The sequence below is a fragment of the Bactrocera oleae genome, chromosome 6 (assembly GCF_042242935.1).
Source record: "Bactrocera oleae isolate idBacOlea1 chromosome 6, idBacOlea1, whole genome shotgun sequence".
NCBI classification, from domain to species: domain Eukaryota; kingdom Metazoa; phylum Arthropoda; class Insecta; order Diptera; family Tephritidae; genus Bactrocera; species Bactrocera oleae.
The window spans coordinates 48901580-48919070 of record NC_091540.1 but is presented as its reverse complement, the minus strand read 5'-3'; the positions used below and the strand labels follow the sequence as shown (position 1 = coordinate 48919070).

Here is a 17491-nt window from a genome sequence, read left to right as displayed (position 1 = left end):
ACACAAACTTTTTGAACCCCTTCTTTTATCAATTTTACTTAATATTAACATTTGTGTCTATATAATTATTAAAAGTTATACACCTCACAGTGCAATTAATTTAGGATTTATGTAAAAACTACTTAATACAGTGAAAAACGTTTGTTAACGAAAAAAAATATATATAGCTATTTCAATACACCTCTTCGCATTTAACTTGTGTTTTTATCAACAGTTTCTATCATTCTTGTTGCCTATTGTATTGTTGCTGTGGTTTAATTTTCCTTTTTTGTTTAAGGAGTGTCTGTTACGCATTTTTTATTTAGTTATTTTAATTTAAAAGAATTGTTTATAATATATTATAAACAATAATAAAAACCGGCAATCAAGTGAAATTTAAATTAACATAGAGTTGAAGTTATAACCTCGATTTTGAAAACTCTTAGAACTTTGCGAATGCCGAACGACCAAGGCAATTAATATCCCAAGCGCTTACGAGTAATTCATTCATCTAAAAATATAATCAAATTTCATAATGCAAAAAAATCGAGACTATGAAGGGGTACCTCAAGATGTTCCACCAATCGTAAGGCAACCACGAGCCACTATGTCACCAGCAGGTAATATTTTTTTTTCATAACTAAATATGAAATTTTGTGAATGAATGCTTTCTTCTTTATTGTTTTCTTACTATCAGAAGCTTGGATGAGCATTCCCATAGGCATACCTAACTGTCCAACTGGTTTAGAGTATCTAACAGCCGTGGACCAGTTGCTTATAAAGCAACAAGTGGATTTGGTTGAAGTATTTTTTGGCTGTGAAATGAAAAATAAATCGAAAATAAAAAATTCAGCAGGCGAGAATGTCTATTTAGCTGTGGAAGATACACATTGTTTGACAAGAAACTTGTGCGGTTCTTGTCGGCCGTTCGATATACAAATTCTTGACAACTTTCAGAATGAAGTGCTACATATATATAGACCGTTACGTTGCGAATCTTGTTGCTTTCCATGTTGTTTGCAGTCATTAGAAGTATCGTCGCCGCCCGGGACGGTTATTGGCAGTGTGGAACAGGAATGGTCACTATTACGGCCATTATATTTAATCAAAAATGCATATGGTGAAAATGTTTTGCGTGTGCGTGGACCGCGCTGTACTTTCAAATGCTGTGCTAATGTGGAGTTTGATGTAAGTAATTGAAAGTTATATAATCTAAAAATACACAAATATATAAAAACAAGAAAGAGCGTTAACTTCGCTTGCACCAAAGCTATAATACTGTTCATATATACAAAATGTTCCATACAAAAGCATGATTTTTAATTGTCAATTTGTATGGCAGCTATATGCTATAGTTTTTCGATCTGAACAATTTATTCGCGGATTGCAGCGTTGCCTTGGATAATAACCCATGCCAATTTGGCGAAGATATCTAGAACAATGGAAAGGTTTTCCATACAGGACACTTTCCGATCGCTCAGTTTGTATGGTAGCTATAAGCTATAGTGGTCCGATCCAAAAAATTTGTTCGGAGAATGCAGTGTTGCGTTAGAAAATAATCCGTGCCAAATTTCTTGAATATACTTGTCAATTAAAAAAGTTTTCCATGCATGGACTTAATTTAGATAGTTTAATTTTTATGGCAGCTATATGGTATAGTGATCCGATATTGGCGATTTCGAAATATGAGCAGCTTCATTGGGAAAAAAGGACGTGTGCAAAATTTCAGATCGATCTCTCATTCACTGAGCGGACTAGTTAGCGTATATACAGACAGACATACGGGCATAGCTAAAACGACTCATCTCGTCGATAATCTATCGTTATATATGTACATATATAGTATCCCATATTGTCTTCTGGGTACCCTGTTTGGAATATACAAAAAATTATTTATCTCGATAGTCTCATAATGTTTATTTATTTGTAGATTTTTGCTATGAATGGTGATAAAATTGGAAAAATTTCTAAGCAGTGGACAGGTATCAACAAAGAATTGTTTACAGATGCCGATTATTTTGGAGTTAAATTTCCAATCGAGTTAGACGTGCGAATGAAAGCAGTTATTTTGGCCGCAACTTTTCTCATTGTACATCAAACTTGCCATAATTCTTATTGCTTATCGGTTTAATGCTAAATTTTTTTACAGGACATGGTGCATTTCGAGTATTAAAAAACTGCTGAAAATGATCATTTGAGCTTAGCCAGTACAGCATATATGCTTCAACATAAAGGACTTCAAAATACGTATACTCAACGCACACATTAACATTATTTCTTCCATTAAGCGTTCACTTTTTATGCTATTCTTCATCTTAACGCTAACGAAGTACTTACAAACTCACCTGCATACAAATAAGACACCGAGAAAAGCCTTTTTTACACTATTTGACAATATATTTTTTTAGTATTTACAATTACAATCTAAATAATAAGACTAAAATTTTATTTATATTGCGAATATATCTTAAAATATTTATAATGATGCTACTTATGCAATCACTTGACAAATGATAATAAAAATTGCAATAAATCAGAAATTTTATATGTTCGTGTTTTTACTTATACAATGGTGATAGAAATTCTAAATTCACATAAAAGCAATAACATTTCGTTATATCAACTTTTAAGGAAAGACAGAATATTACATGAATTGTGAATACCCATTGACAGCATTGGTTAAAGTCGGGTGGCAACACTATTTAAAGTAAAACAACTTTTCCATATAGCAAGTGTTTTTTATCTGGATTGGAAATAAATATTACAGTAATTTTATAAGAGTTTATTATTTATTGTGCAGTTGTTATCCCTGGTTAAAACATTTTCTTTAGCTGCAAACTTGAAGTTTGTAAAATTTTTGCTTAAGTATCAAAATGATGACGAATTAACCAATACCATTTTAGGTACATAAATTGTTTGTGTCTCATTAAAAAGTGAGAGAGTTAGTCAGAGAAAGCCCTATTGATAAAAATTTGCTTCTTGGTCATTTCTTCGCACAATGTCAATGCCAATGAGTAATATAAATAAGGGCGGATATATACCACAGGGATTTGGAGCTGGATATCCACCAGGAGGAAATACTCCTAACGTGCCTCAAGCGGAAGGTTATCAACCGTCAGCACCGGGGGCATATGTAAGTAACTAACTAGCTTATTTTCTAACAAATGGGGCGTTCCCGTATGTTCATTGCAAGTGGCTTATTAAACGCATGTACCTTAATTTTTACACATATTTAAAAATAAATTATGTCAGATTAATTTGCATTGGTTTGGTAGTTATTTTGTACTAAACTTGAGTCAGTTTCAAAATAAGTAATGCAATTCTGTGAAAAGGTAGTGCATACACTCGTGTTAGAAAAAGTAACAGACGGTCATGACATGCACATGACAAAGTGGCATATTAGAAAATTAAGAAAATTTGTCTTACAAAAGCCGTTCTGCTATTATTAAGAATTTTTATTTATGGAGTTAATTCGTTTTACCTTTGAGTCTGTTCATAATAATAGCAAAATCCCTGACTTACAACTCCCACAACAGCCGGTTCTACGTTACCGGAATTGACCCGGATGACTACGGCCAAGGGCTGTTATTTCGGCATCGAGTCCAGCCCGGGCCCCGAGAAATTTTTCTGCTGCATTTGCGCTAAAAGGCTCCATCCAAACTCCACCTAGGTTAAGTGCAACACATGCAATGGATGGAGCCATCTTAAGACCCATAGGGAGTGGACCACGAATTACGTGGCTTCATGCTGCCAACGCACTACTGCGACACCTGCCTCAACGGCTGCGCAACCATGTTCGCGCACTGCGCCGCCACTCTAGTTGAGTGGCCAAAAAAGGACCTCCACGGCTCTAAGGACCTTACATAGACAGCGTGACTCCCATTCTGACCAACCCCCCCTAAAATTTTAGGCGTTTCATTAGACAGTCTGTGCTCCTTCACTCCTCCTACGACCGCGATAACTGCCAAAGTACATAGCCGCAACAAAATCCTCAAATCACTTGACGGCAACTCTTGGGGAAAAGACAAATAAACGTTGCTGGCAACATACAAGGCAATCGGCCGTCTGGTCCTAAACTATGTTTATCCAATATGGTCGCTTGGATGTAGTGCAACGCAGACGAAGAAGCTTCAGACTTGTCAAAACACTGCACTCCGGACTATAACGGGATGCCTCTTGATGTCCCCAATAGAACACATGCATAGTGAGGCCCGTATGCTTCCGGTTATGGAACATAACGAGCTCCTCTCCAAGCAGTTTCTGCTGGGGTGTTTTCGTAGAAATCTCCCCTGCAGTCGTCTGTTTGAAGCGGAACCGCCTCCTTACGTCGACAACATTAGACAGTACGCCGACCGGACTTCGGACGAAACAAACTTAAAAAAAAAGCACTGACCGCCATTCACAGTGGAGACAGCAACACTTTCACCGACTCCCTCTCAGTGAATGGCGCACTAAGAGTCAAAACACCACCCATAGCAGACGTAGAGCTCGAGTTATCTCGCGAAACCAGAGTGACCCTCGCGCAACTTCGTTCTGGATATTGTAGCAGGTTAAACTCCTACTTATCCAGAATAGACCCCGAAATTTTCTAAATATATGTCTTGCGTGCAATGAGTCTCCGAATTACACTAACCACCTCTTTGCATGCCCAACGAACCCGACTCATCTAACACCCTTTTTCCTATGGTCCGACGCCGTTGAAACAGCTCGTTTCCTGGACCTCCCGTTAGATGACCCCGATGACAACCAAACTACAACTTATCACCCAAGCGGGGACTAGGTAACCGTTACTACAACAACAACTATCTGCTTCCAAAAAAATGTATTCATATTGTAACTTTGAGATGTAGGCAAATTTCGCAAGTAATGAAGAGATGTTCGAAAGTCTGTAGTAAAAAAAAAAAACTTAATTTTCATTTCCACTTGTTATGAAGATATGCTGTTTTTGAAAAGTATGCCATAAAACTGAGAGATGTATTTAATATATACAATATTAGATTTTAAAATGTAGGATCCCAAAATAATATGAGTTTGACGTCTTCGAAGCAAAGCCCACCCTAATGTTCGTCCCTAAACCTACCTATGTACATATGTATATAGAAACAAGCGTATACGGCAGATAAGAACTAGTTTTCATAAAATTATAAACTTTTTATCTTAAATGTTGCGAGTATTTGCTGCAAGATTTACGATTATAAATATACTGAATTTTAATGAACGCCCTCAATTGTGAAGTAATTATTTGTTTTACTCTTTCACAGAGAATCACACATATATATCAATTAATGAATGTTGATTTCTTTTTTGTTTTATAAGGGTTTTGTGCCTGGACAGCCGCAAAGTGGTTATACGCCCGTACCTCAAATGCCTCCCTACGGTGAGGCTCCTCCGAATTACGGTGGTCAACAATCCCCATATGGTGGACAGCAGCCTCCTTATGGTGGACAGCAGCCGCCTTATGGTGGTCAACAGCCTCCTTATGGCGGCATGCCCCAACCACAGCCACAGTTTAATGGAGGTGGTGGCTTTCAACCAGGATCAGGATATGGTCCACAAGGTCCAATAGTTACGCAACCGGGAATGCCACCACCAGCGCAACCAATGGGACCAGCAGGTTAGTACTTACATTCATATGTTTTTTCAATAAGATTTTGGTTGAAACAATGCTCTGTTTTTCAAAAGTTGTTTTTTTACACATTTACTTTTTTATTTCAAGGGATTGTACGTTTTATATAATATCACAACATATTTTTAATTTTGCTCGTTTAACTGTTATTTAACAGTCCTAATTATTCGGCGCAATTCCCGTTGTCGTTGTCGTTTTCATTGTCGTCTGCAAGTTGTCGTTGTTATCGTCACTTCGTTTCTAACATAAATTCGTATCGTTGAAGTATATCGTAACGTCATAGTTATCGAAATTTCAAATTAATAATATTAATAAAGCCCAATAGCACCATTGTAATCTGACGTTGTTTTTTGTTGTTTTAAAGAAAATATTTGATCTATTTTGTGATACCGTTCTTATTTCGTTTAAAAACGAAAAGTCAACGGGAATAGTGCCGATTATTAGTCACATAAATCTCATTAATCTCATGATCTTTTTTTGACATGACTTTTTATGACACTTTGCAAAGAGATGCAGATGTCACTTATTTTATTTTTGCCTCATAAAGCTAATGCCAAATTTGGTGAATCTCTTTAAATGAAAAAGTTTTCCATACAAGCACTCTATCCGATCGCAAAGTTTGTATGGCAGCTATATGCTATAGTAATCCGATCATAACAATTTCTTTGGAGATTGCATCGTTGCCGTAGATAATAACCTATGCCTAATTTTGTGAAACTATATAGTCAAATAAACAATTTTTTCATACAGGACTTGATTCCGATTGTTCAGTTTGTATGGCAGCTATATGCTATAGTGGTCCGATATTGTTTATATTAAAAAAATGTTGGGAAAGAATTAATTTTTTGGACTTTTATTAAGTTATATTATGGGTGCTAAACTTATTTAGTTTTATTGCTATATTTTACTTCGCTGGTCAGCTAAAATTATAAAAAAATCATCTTCAAATGATATAAATATTATAGAAAACGTCAACCAGATTATAAGAATTCATTGTATTAGGGATATGAGATTTAGATCAAGGTTAACACCAACTTCTTACATATCCAGCGCTAAATCACATAATTTTAAGGAAAACTTGTCCACTTAATTTAATTAAAATTGCACACATTTTGACCAACTAATCGGTTTAAAATCAGCTGGAAAGTTGGAAATCACTACATATACAGGGTATATTGGGGGCAGAGAAAGATGTGGGCTTGTTGCATTAACCTTTGACATTATTAAGGTATACTCGACAACTTATTTCCAAGCACACACTGACCGACATATTAGGCATAAAGTTTGCTAGAGTGACAAAATTGCTTATATGTAGTATATGGGAGTTGGAGTAATTCGTAGAGTAATTTTACATATTTTCGTCACTAAACGATAGCATATTTTTTATTATACGTTCAGGTAATTTTGCTAAGATATCTTACATATTGACCGATATATACGGTATAAAGTCACCGGAAGTTTGAAAATCATTTATTAGGTATATGCGGGCTAGAGAAGAATTGACCCGATTTAACTCATTTTTGGCACACAGACATACTATTATAAGGAAAAGATTCTATCCGAATTTCAATTATATATCTTACACATTGACCGATATTTTCGGTAAAATATCAGCACTGGGGTTTTGTGAAAGTAGTCAAATTACGCCCATCTACAATACCGAACTTGTTATGGACCAAAGAACATGTGTACCAAATTTCATCGAAATATCTTAAGTTTTACTACAGTTACAGCTTCCACGGACAGACAGTCACCCGGATTTCAACTCGCCTCCTCATCCTGATCATTTATATCCACATATATAACCTTATATCTATCACCATTAGATTTAGGTGATACAAACAACCGTTAAGTGAACAAAACTATTATACTCTGTAGCAAAATGTTCCAAGAGTATAATAAAAATTGCAGACATGATCTGAATTTCGATTACTTTGAAATGGTATAACACGATTTTGATAACTATTGATTCTTTTGATTTCGAAATAATTTAATAGGACTTAAATAAAAATCTTGGTTTCTACTAGCCCAGTTTTGAAAATATTTCATATATGATTTAAGAAAACAATATTAGTTATTCTGACCTCACACACACACTCGAATTACATATATTTTCGGCTATCCTGTTTGTGTTCCAAATAAATACAGCCCCTCATTTCGTATAGACATTTATTGTAAAATTACTATTCCAAGTTTCTTAATATGTAATCAAATACTTTTATATGCATAGCATACATTTCATCTTCGTTGACCATTGAAGTCATTCTTGAAAGACACTCACTTGTTTCTGCTTGCGATAAGACCTCCTAAGAAATATGTGATTGTCTCGTCATGCACACAGTCAATGACCTGGTATTTGTATACTCGTACATCAAATGAAGAACCACAGTAAGGCAAATCAATAAATAAAGAAACTGTATTTTTCTGCATATTTTCAATTCGAATTTACACAAAAATACAAACTCGTGTGCTAGTCAAGCAAAGCATCGACCTACTTTGAACAGACAAAAACATAGTAAGCCTAAAATGCAATGACGGTAAAAATCCTTTCCTCGCCCACATTCCCCATGCACAATAATTAAAAATTTTTACAATTCTTGAAATTACTATTCAATATCAGTTTTAGTACAATAATTACGATTTAGTTCATCGCTCGCCTTTCACCGTAACCTCTAGCCTTTCCGAACAAATATCATATTGTATAAAATAATACATATGTGTTGTGTTTACATTGAGCGTTGTAAATTTTGCCATTTGAATACCTTCACGTCTTATCACTAAGTTCTTTAATTGAGCAAATTAAGTGATAAACGCGCACACAGTCGTCAGTCATAAGCGATTGTGATGGTTATTACGCCTTCGTCGGCTGAAAATTCGTCCACAGATATTTAGTGTGACAGCGGCGGTCCAGCAGACAATACCATGCGTTAACACATACACAAAAATAAGAAAAAAAACACAAATTTAAATGTTGAATTTGACCTTTATATTATTAAACAGTGTCAAAGCAAGTGCAGTCATCATAACAAACGCTAGTCAAACATAATGTGCGAAGCTCGAACGGTTAAAAATTTGTATGCTTCAACGATTGAGCTGCATGGTCCAGCTGCAGCTTCTCAAAAAGCGCGTAACACTGGTAACTCGAATAGTAACGGTATCGTTGACGTAGGTGCCAATGTGCTGCGTATTATTTGGCATAGTTTGTATGAGAAATACGATTATCTGCGCAGACGCAGTGGACATTTAAAAGTTATTGTTGAGCGTGAGACAAACAAACCTTTGGCGAAGAAATTTCGCCGCTCGTTACGTTTAAATAAATCAGCAAAACAAAAAGGATATGAATTTTTCATAAGCGATGAGGATAAGAGGTGAGAGCAAGTGTATTAAATAAGTATGAGCTAAAAGTTATTGCATCTAAATATAGACATGTGCACATTACAAATGCGCACACACACATCAATGCAGCCTACTTGGTAATAAACAGCGTATAAATACTTTGTAAGGATACTTATCTTATTAATTTTCAGATGCAAGTGTGATAGTTAAAACAATTATCTAAATAATGCTTATCACGGTAATACTTTTATGACGCTATAAACGAAGAACAAAGACATTTGTTATTCAAACGGTAGTCGTAGTACTTATGCCTGTATGTTGATGACTTTTAAAGATATAATATTAAAGCGTTTGTTTTCGTTTTACAATGTATACACATAAGTATGTTTGTATGTATATTTGTAGTCATTCTTGCCACTGGACATACACATACAAATATTGTATGAATAATACTGATTTTAAACCGTTGCCTGCCATTCGTTAAAATTTTTGAATTCAAAAATTAAAGTAGAAACGATAAGAAAACCTATAAAATATGAACATAAATAATCAGCGTGACCAGCTGAATCAATATAACCATGTCCAAGGGAAAGGGAAATGAAGATAATGAAGTGACAATTGATTGGGATAGCAGCTGTTAGATTTTCATACTCTTGCAACATGTTGCTAAAGAGTATAATAGATTTGTTCACCTAACGGTTGTTTGTATCACCTAAAACTAATGCAGATAGATATCGAGTTATACATATGATATACAAATGATCAAGTTGACGAGACGACTTGAAATCCGGTCTGACTGTCTGTCCGTCCGTCCGTCCGTCTGAGCAAGCTGTAATTACGGTTTTGTTAAAAATTACTTAAAGTGTTAAAATTGGAGTTTGGGCGTGGCCCCACCCACATTTAGATGAAAAATCATATCCCCGTGCATATTGACCAATTTCAACCAAATTTAACATGCTACATTGTCAAAATGGACGCAATTGGGCTACAACTACGCTTACTTCCCTTATAGCACAATTTTAAATTCTATATGATTCGTTCGCTTTCCAGTACACAAATCAACCACCAATGAATACATTCAGACAAAACTTTGCACAAATAGTGCCTTTGATTGTATACCTCAAGTCTAAAAGTTGTCAAAATCGGACCATATCTGTTCATGCCCCCACATACCGAATATGTGGACTTCAGTGGGTATGGGTGACTTTTTGCCGCAAATATCGGTCAAACTGTGATATATATTACAAAATTCGGAGGAAATGTTTTTTGATAATTGTAAAACCCTTCTGTCAAAAATAGCGTAAATAGTGCGCTTATACCTCATATGCCTAATATAAAGATTTCGCACTTCCAATTGGCTTAATACCACATATGTATATCGGCAAATGCCCTAGTTATTTTAATGAAATTGAGAAAACGTGTTTTCCTAATAACAGTGTATCTTTGTGCCTAAAATGGATAGAATGGAAGAAACGTCCGACTGACTTTACTACATATACATATATGTTCATATTTATATATTTATAAAATTGCTTCAAAATAAGTTCTCAAGTATACTTGAACAGTGACAAAAATTAATGCAATTAGCCCTTCCATTTCTCTTGATTCTCTCCATACCACCTGACTTTAAACCGTTTAGCTTGGTGAAAAAGTGTGATATTTTAATAAAATTAAGTAAACACGTTTTCCTAAAAGTTATAAAATTATCCCTAATATAATGAGTTCCAATCCTTTAGTTGACGTTTTCCACATCAACCCAATATATAATATAAAATCGAACAATGAAGTTAAAACTTTTCAATACATTTTTATACTCTCGCAACTTGTTGCTACAGAGTATAATAGTTTTGTTCACCTAACGGTTGTTTGTATCACCTAAAACTAATCGAGTTAGATATAGGGTCATATATAATCCGGGTGACTGTCTGTCCGTCCGTGCAAGCTGTAACTTGAGTAAAAATTGAGATATCTTTATGAAACTTTTTTACACATATTTCTTGGTAATGATGGTGATAATCGGATCACTGCCGAGCCCACAAAACGCCATTAATTAAAACCAAATAAATTGCCATAACTAAGCTCCACAGTAAGATACAAGACTGTTATTGGGTACAAAGGATCACATTAGGGATGGGCATCTGCGGTTAAAATTTGTTTTAAAGTGGGCGTGGTCCCGCCCCTAATAGGTTTAATGTGCATATCTATGTTTTTAGCACCTATATCGACAGTGTGAAAATGGGTGAAACTAGGTGACATCTCCGCCTCTCCCCATATAACGGTACTGTTAAAAACTACTAAAATCGCGATAAATCAAGCACTAAACAAGCCAGAGACATTAAATTTTATCTCTGGAATGGTATAAGATGATTTTATAGGAACTACGTTCAAAATTAGATAGTGGGCCTGGCACCGCCAACTTTTAGGTGAAAACCCATATCTTGGGATCTGCTTAACCGATTGCAACCAAATTCGGTGCATAACGTTCTTTTCATATTTCTATGTTATAGTGCGAAAATGAGCGAAATCGGACTACAACCACGCCTATTTCTCATATAACACCATTTTCAATTCCATCTGATTCTTTCACTTTCCACTAAGCATATCAAGCAACAATGATTATATCGCGGTAAAACTTTGCGTGAATAATACGTTTAAAGTATGCCACATTGTGACCAAAAACTGTCTAAATCGAACTAAAACTGTTCAAGCCCCTAACTACTAAATATGTGGACCCCAGTGCCTACAGTTGACCTTCTACCGAAAATATCAGTCAATCCACAAAGAAATCTCAAACGAGTATACCATTTGACTTTGCGAGAGTATAAAATGTTCGGTTACATCCGAACTTAGCCCTTCCTTACTTATTATATAAAGTTTTACCTATTGCATTTAGTCAGCTTTGATCTCTGTAAGTTGCAGGATTATAAAATGTTCGGTTCCGCCCGAACTTGGGCCTTCCTTGGTTTGCTTAATATTATCTTAAACCCAAAGCCAAAATACATGATTATTACTATAGATGAATATAGATAATGAACGAAGGACTAGTCAAAATTTTAATTTTTGCCAAAACTGCGGCTTTCCAACAAAAGGTCGTTTTTTGTGAAAAATTTACACTCATACGAGAAAGTCATGTGAAAATTTCAAGTCGATCAGTCTAGGCGTTTCGGAGTAATTCTCCTCATCAAATCCTAAAACAGAGTTTGAGAAAAACGCGTTTAAAGTTTTGAGAACCGACTATACTAAGTAAAAAAGTTCTAACAAATACGCTCATATCTCTGACACTTTTTGCCGAATCAGCTTGCACATTCGATGTACCATATATGCGATAAAAATTGATTTATTAAAATTCACAACTGGTTATAACCTTTAAGTAAGTGAGTAAGTATGGTAAGTAAATATTACACATTTTTGTTGCATCTGATCACAAATTAAATAAATAAACTTCTACTGACATTTGGGGTTTAATTAAAAATGTTTTTTATATGTATATTTAATGGCGTTTAATGGGTTAACAGATGGAATCAGACAAATATCTAATATTGAAAATAACTGTTGCACACATACTTATGACGAAAATCGAATAATAAACTACTTATAATTTAATTATTGTTGACTTTGAAATCTAACCAAGTGCTGGTACAGTTGATCGTGACATACAAACATGCATAGCATGTACATATGTATATTATAGACACTCAAGTGATCAAGTGATGTCTATTGTTGTCGCTTAATTGGCATATTTTTTTTGTATTCAAATGGTAATGCTTTCATTATACTCTTGCAACATGTTGTTACAGGGTATAATAGTTTTGTTCACCAAACGGTTGTTTGTGTCATCTAAAAATAATAGAGTTAGATATAGGGTTATATATGTATATGGTATATAAATGAGCACTATGGTGAGAGGAGTTGAAATCCGGATGTCTGTCTGTCCGTCCGTCCGCGAGAGCAATAACTTGAGTAAAAACTGAGATTTTGTTATGAAACTTGTTCCTTTGTTAAAAAAAGGAGGATAAGGTCGTAGATGGGCATTATCGGACTACTGCCACGCCTACAAAACGCCATTAATCGAAAACCTATAAAAAGCTATATACAAGAGGGCTTTATAGGAACCGGGGTCAAAATTTAACGATGAGCGTGGCACCGCCCACATTTAGGTGAAATCACATATCTCCGGACCTACTCGACCAATTTCAAACAAATTCGGTACATTACATTACCCTGACGGTCCTATGTTACATTGTGAAATGACACAATCGGACTATACCCTCGCCTACTTATAGCACAATTTCAAATTCCATATGATTCTTTCACTTTCCAGTACACAAATCAAGCACCTATGTATATATTCGAGTAAGACTTTGCACAAATAGTGCGTTTGAGGTATGCCATTTAGAGTCGAAATTGTCAAAATCAGACCATATCTGTTCAAGCCCTTTTGCCGAAAATATCCGAATATAACTGATATTCAGGAATTTGAAACATCCGGCTAACTGTGCCTCATATATATATGATAATATTTACATATTTATAAAATTGCTTGAAAATAAATTCTCAAGTATGACAGATCAAGTTTTGCCAACATTTGAAGGTGCAAGAGTATTGAAGGGTGTGAATTTGCAAGAGTATAAAATGTTCGGTAACACCTTAACTTAGCCATTCCTTACATGATTTTGTTTAGATTACATATGTACCTAAATATTTACAAACTTATCATTCTTGGTAGATTAACATTGTTATATTATTATACAATAGTACTGTTATACTACTGCATAAAATTAATCGTTTGATATAATTTGATATAGAATTCGTAAACTTGTACTTAGTTTAATTGGCGGACGTGTTAAGCACTAACAGATCAGAACAACATGTATCTTTATTTTCCAACAAAGTCTCTTGGCTAACTATATTCAATGACACCTATTGAACCTTGATGACCATGGACTCCTGTTTTGCCTTTGAAGGCTGAGAATAATCTATTCTGGGATCCAGATCCATTGGCAGGATTCAATAGATCACATTCTTGAAATCATATATTATAATCCTTCGGTTATCGCTGAGAGAACAGAGTGACTCCACGTTTATAGTATGGCGATAATGATTCCTCGATTGTTTCCCGTTGGTTAACTCTAATCGGCAGAGAGTCCGACATGCACAAGCAACGAGCTGATGAGGTTATTTGTTGTCGAGCCAGCAACTAAAAACATTGTGAATGCGCCGCTGAAGCAAATATGCACTGATTTGCATGTGATATTCTTGGGAAAATATAAATAAGCACGTAAATGCTTGTTAAATGAGAGAATGAAAGATATTCCAAAAAGTTAAGTTTAAGGTTTGCACAGGGTTGCTTAGACCGCGTTCACACACGACGACTTTTATGGCTTATTATCGGTAAATGCTCCTTTGCTGTTGCCCATTGCATTGACACAGGCGACATGGTGTAGAAAAATATTTCTTATTGAGTAATTTTTATCCTTATTCAACTTTTTCTAAAATATTTATATTATATGTGTGGTATATGCAAAAATATACGTAAAAATTAAAATTTTCGACCATAATGTATATCTTTAGTTGAAACCGTGCAACAAAGGAAAGAATTTCAAAATGAAATAGAATGCCGAATTGTGTATCAGCGAACTGTTACGAACAAGAACGACTAGTTTCAGCGACAAAACCTCTCTTGCGTGAACGCAATCTAAAACAACCCTGTGAGAAATGTGTAAACTTAACTTTTTGGAATTTCTTTAGTTTTTTTGTTAAACATGCTTATTTTTATTTTTCTAATCAGGTTATATTTTTTTAACAGGGTTTCTTTACTATTAGAGTTCCTCTTGTTCTGACCACTGGTCTAGTTCTATCCTCTTTCGTCTTGACTTAGTAAAATAGTATTGGTGGTTTGTGAAACATCCTTAATTTTATTGTAACTGTATATAACATTGTTCAAACATTTTTGGGAAATGTATCTTTAAATGAATGGAGATCCTTATATGTCCGAATGAACGATTGCCGTTGTATTTAATTGTCTTTGAAGAATATCAAAAAATTTCAAAATTGTTTTATTTTTAGGCGACTGGATGAGTATACCCGCCGGAATACCGAATTGTCCACGCGGCTTGGAGTACCTTACGATGGTCGACCAGCTTTTGGTTAAACAAAAAGTCGAATTACTCGAAGCTTTCACCGGTTTCGAAACCAATAATAAATTCTCGATAAAAAATGCGCTCGGTCAAAAAGTCTATTACGCTGTCGAAGATAATGATTGCTGCACACGTAATATGTGTGGCCCTGCACGTCCTTTTGATATGAAAGTTTTTGATAATTTCCGCAATGAAGTCATCCATATGTATCGCCCATTAGCCTGTTCGGCATGTTGTTTTCCCTGTTGCCTACAAACAATGGAAGTGTCCGCACCACCGGGCAATATAATTGGCTCCATCGAGCAAGAATGGTCCATCTGTTCGCCTTCATTTCGTATTAAAAATCATATTGGCGATACTGTGTTACGCATCGAGGGACCCGTTTGCACGTTTTCAATGTGTGGTGATGTTGAATTTAAGGTAAAATATCAAATTTGAAACTGCAATTCTTTATCTAATACATATTTGTCATTATCAATATAGGTGGTTTCTTTAACCGGTGAACCTGTGGGAAAAATTTCAAAACAGTGGTCTGGTTTGGCACGCGAAATATTCACCGATGCAGATTTCTTTGGTATTACCTTCCCGATGGACTTGGATGTGCGGATGAAGGCTGTACTTTTGGGTGCTACTTTCCTTATTGTAAGTATTCGGCCGGACCCGATTATTAGAGCATTCCAATTTCATATTTGTGTATATACAATACATATATGTTATATTATATTGAACAGCGGTATAGCGTTAAGTTTTATCGTTTGAAATTGTTAAATCGCGTGCGTCGAAGAATTTGAGGACTGAGGTAAAATTAAAAAAACAAATAATTAGTAGAAAGTGTATGAAAAGTAGTTGGCTAATAGATGTACATACATATGTATGTGTATATACCACTATATGAATAAATGTTACAAATATTAGTTGCTTGCGGACAGAGTATTAAGCTAGTGTTAAATTTATGGTATATTTATTATATATATATATTTATTTGAAACTTCACCTACTTTTAATTCATAATGAAATTTAAATATTTTTTCAGGATGCCATGTTCTTTGAAAAACAAGCAAATCGTGAAACCGACCGTCCAGGCATGTTCTAAACAATACGGCTCTTAAAAAAAAACAAGTTTATTACAATCAAAACATACACACCATTTGGTGTTATATTTGATATATTAAATTTTTTTATCTCAATAATCTATTCGAATGTAAAAAATACAAATTTTTTTGATATAATATGACGGACTAGTCACCTTTAAGCCAAAGTAAACACAAAAATGGATTGAAAAAAAATATTTTTAAACTGCAGTGAACATATGAATTTAAGAAAAAGCTTTCATCGCTTTTAAAGTTTGATATATTTATTTATATAAATTGTTGTACTAAGTCAAGAGAATTCCTTATTAAAAAATGTAATGTATGTATATACTCACTAAAATGTCATGTACAATAACTGTATAGAGTTTAGCTAGGCAAAGTACTTGAATTGTACGATTTTTTTACTGTTATTTTTATAAATGTTCCTTTGTTTTATAAATAATTGGTTATAATCAAATACGCGTTGCCTTATCGCCATAAATGTGTGTACAAATGCACATATACTATGTATGTATATGCATATATGTATATATACGTATGTATGAATCTTGTATGTATTAAATTGTTTGAATAATTGTACCAAAAACTGAAATAAAAATTTAAATAAATGTCCACTTCATCAATAAATAATTTTGTTTTTGTAATGCTACGGTTTATTGTCGACTATTTATCCTTTCTTATCGAATAATATAATTCCGCTCGGTACCCTCAGACCTCGAGTAATTAAAAAAAAATGATCAAAGTGATTTAAGGACATGTCAGAGAACGGGACGGCTTTGCACAGAAATTAAAATTTCAGAACCCTATGGCAAAATAATGGTTAAGCCCAGCCATTGCAAAGAAAAAGATTCCTAATCACTTGGAGATGACCTCTTTTGGCAGAAACATTCATGCCTTCAAATTACCATTTTTATTACCTATTTAACTTATATTAGTTTCTACAAACTCAATACTTAAAAACTAGATAAAGTATAAAGTTCGATTCAATTCGAGTCAAACATGGTCAATAATTAGAGCCTTTTAACCCACCTAGTGTAGAATTTTGAAAAATATTTTTTGAGTTACAGACTTCTAAGTGTAGTTGCTCAGTTCGTTCACCTGTATAACACCACAAATTATCCGATCACTACCATATTTCTTCGGCATGTTATGTATATAGTTATCCATACTACCAAAATTTTGGGTAAAATTAACCTTTTTTAAAACGGCACCATTTTTTTTAATATTTGATTTTTTTCAAACCGTGTGGATAATATATTCTAGTCTAATCACTGCATCAGTGGAAGTCGTTTTTTTAGTGCCATCAGAGATTGCGTTCAGGC

The 17491-nt window shown here is 34.5% G+C and overlaps 2 protein-coding genes across 4 annotated transcripts; both read left to right on the top strand.

Moving 5' to 3' along the window:
• Positions 1-248: 248 nt before the first annotated feature.
• On the top strand, positions 249-2524 carry LOC106620371 (phospholipid scramblase 2). The gene is made up of 4 exons (XM_014238860.3): positions 249-599; positions 677-1167; positions 1910-2068; positions 2129-2524. The coding sequence occupies exons 1-4, from the start codon at positions 515-517 to the stop codon at positions 2150-2152; spliced, it is 759 nt and encodes a 252-aa protein (XP_014094335.1). The 5' UTR covers positions 249-514; the 3' UTR covers positions 2153-2524.
• Positions 2525-2673: 149 nt separating this feature from the next.
• On the top strand, positions 2674-16799 carry LOC106620357 (phospholipid scramblase 1). Of its 3 annotated transcripts, XM_014238834.3 has the most exons (6): positions 2674-2823; positions 2883-3112; positions 5296-5593; positions 15008-15498; positions 15562-15720; positions 16112-16799. In XM_014238834.3, exons 2-6 carry the CDS (start codon positions 2978-2980, stop codon positions 16169-16171), a joined length of 1143 nt encoding a protein of 380 aa, XP_014094309.1. In that variant the 5' UTR covers positions 2674-2823; positions 2883-2977; the 3' UTR covers positions 16172-16799. The 3 variants fall into 3 exon arrangements, with proteins under 3 accessions (XP_014094309.1, XP_014094311.2, XP_014094310.1); XM_014238836.3 differs by lacking the exons at positions 2674-2823; positions 2883-3112; positions 5296-5593 and adding an exon at positions 8491-8973 and having other exon boundaries at positions 15021-15498; XM_014238835.3 differs by lacking the exons at positions 2674-2823; positions 2883-3112; positions 5296-5593 and adding an exon at positions 8821-8973.
• Positions 16800-17491: the final 692 nt, after the last annotated feature.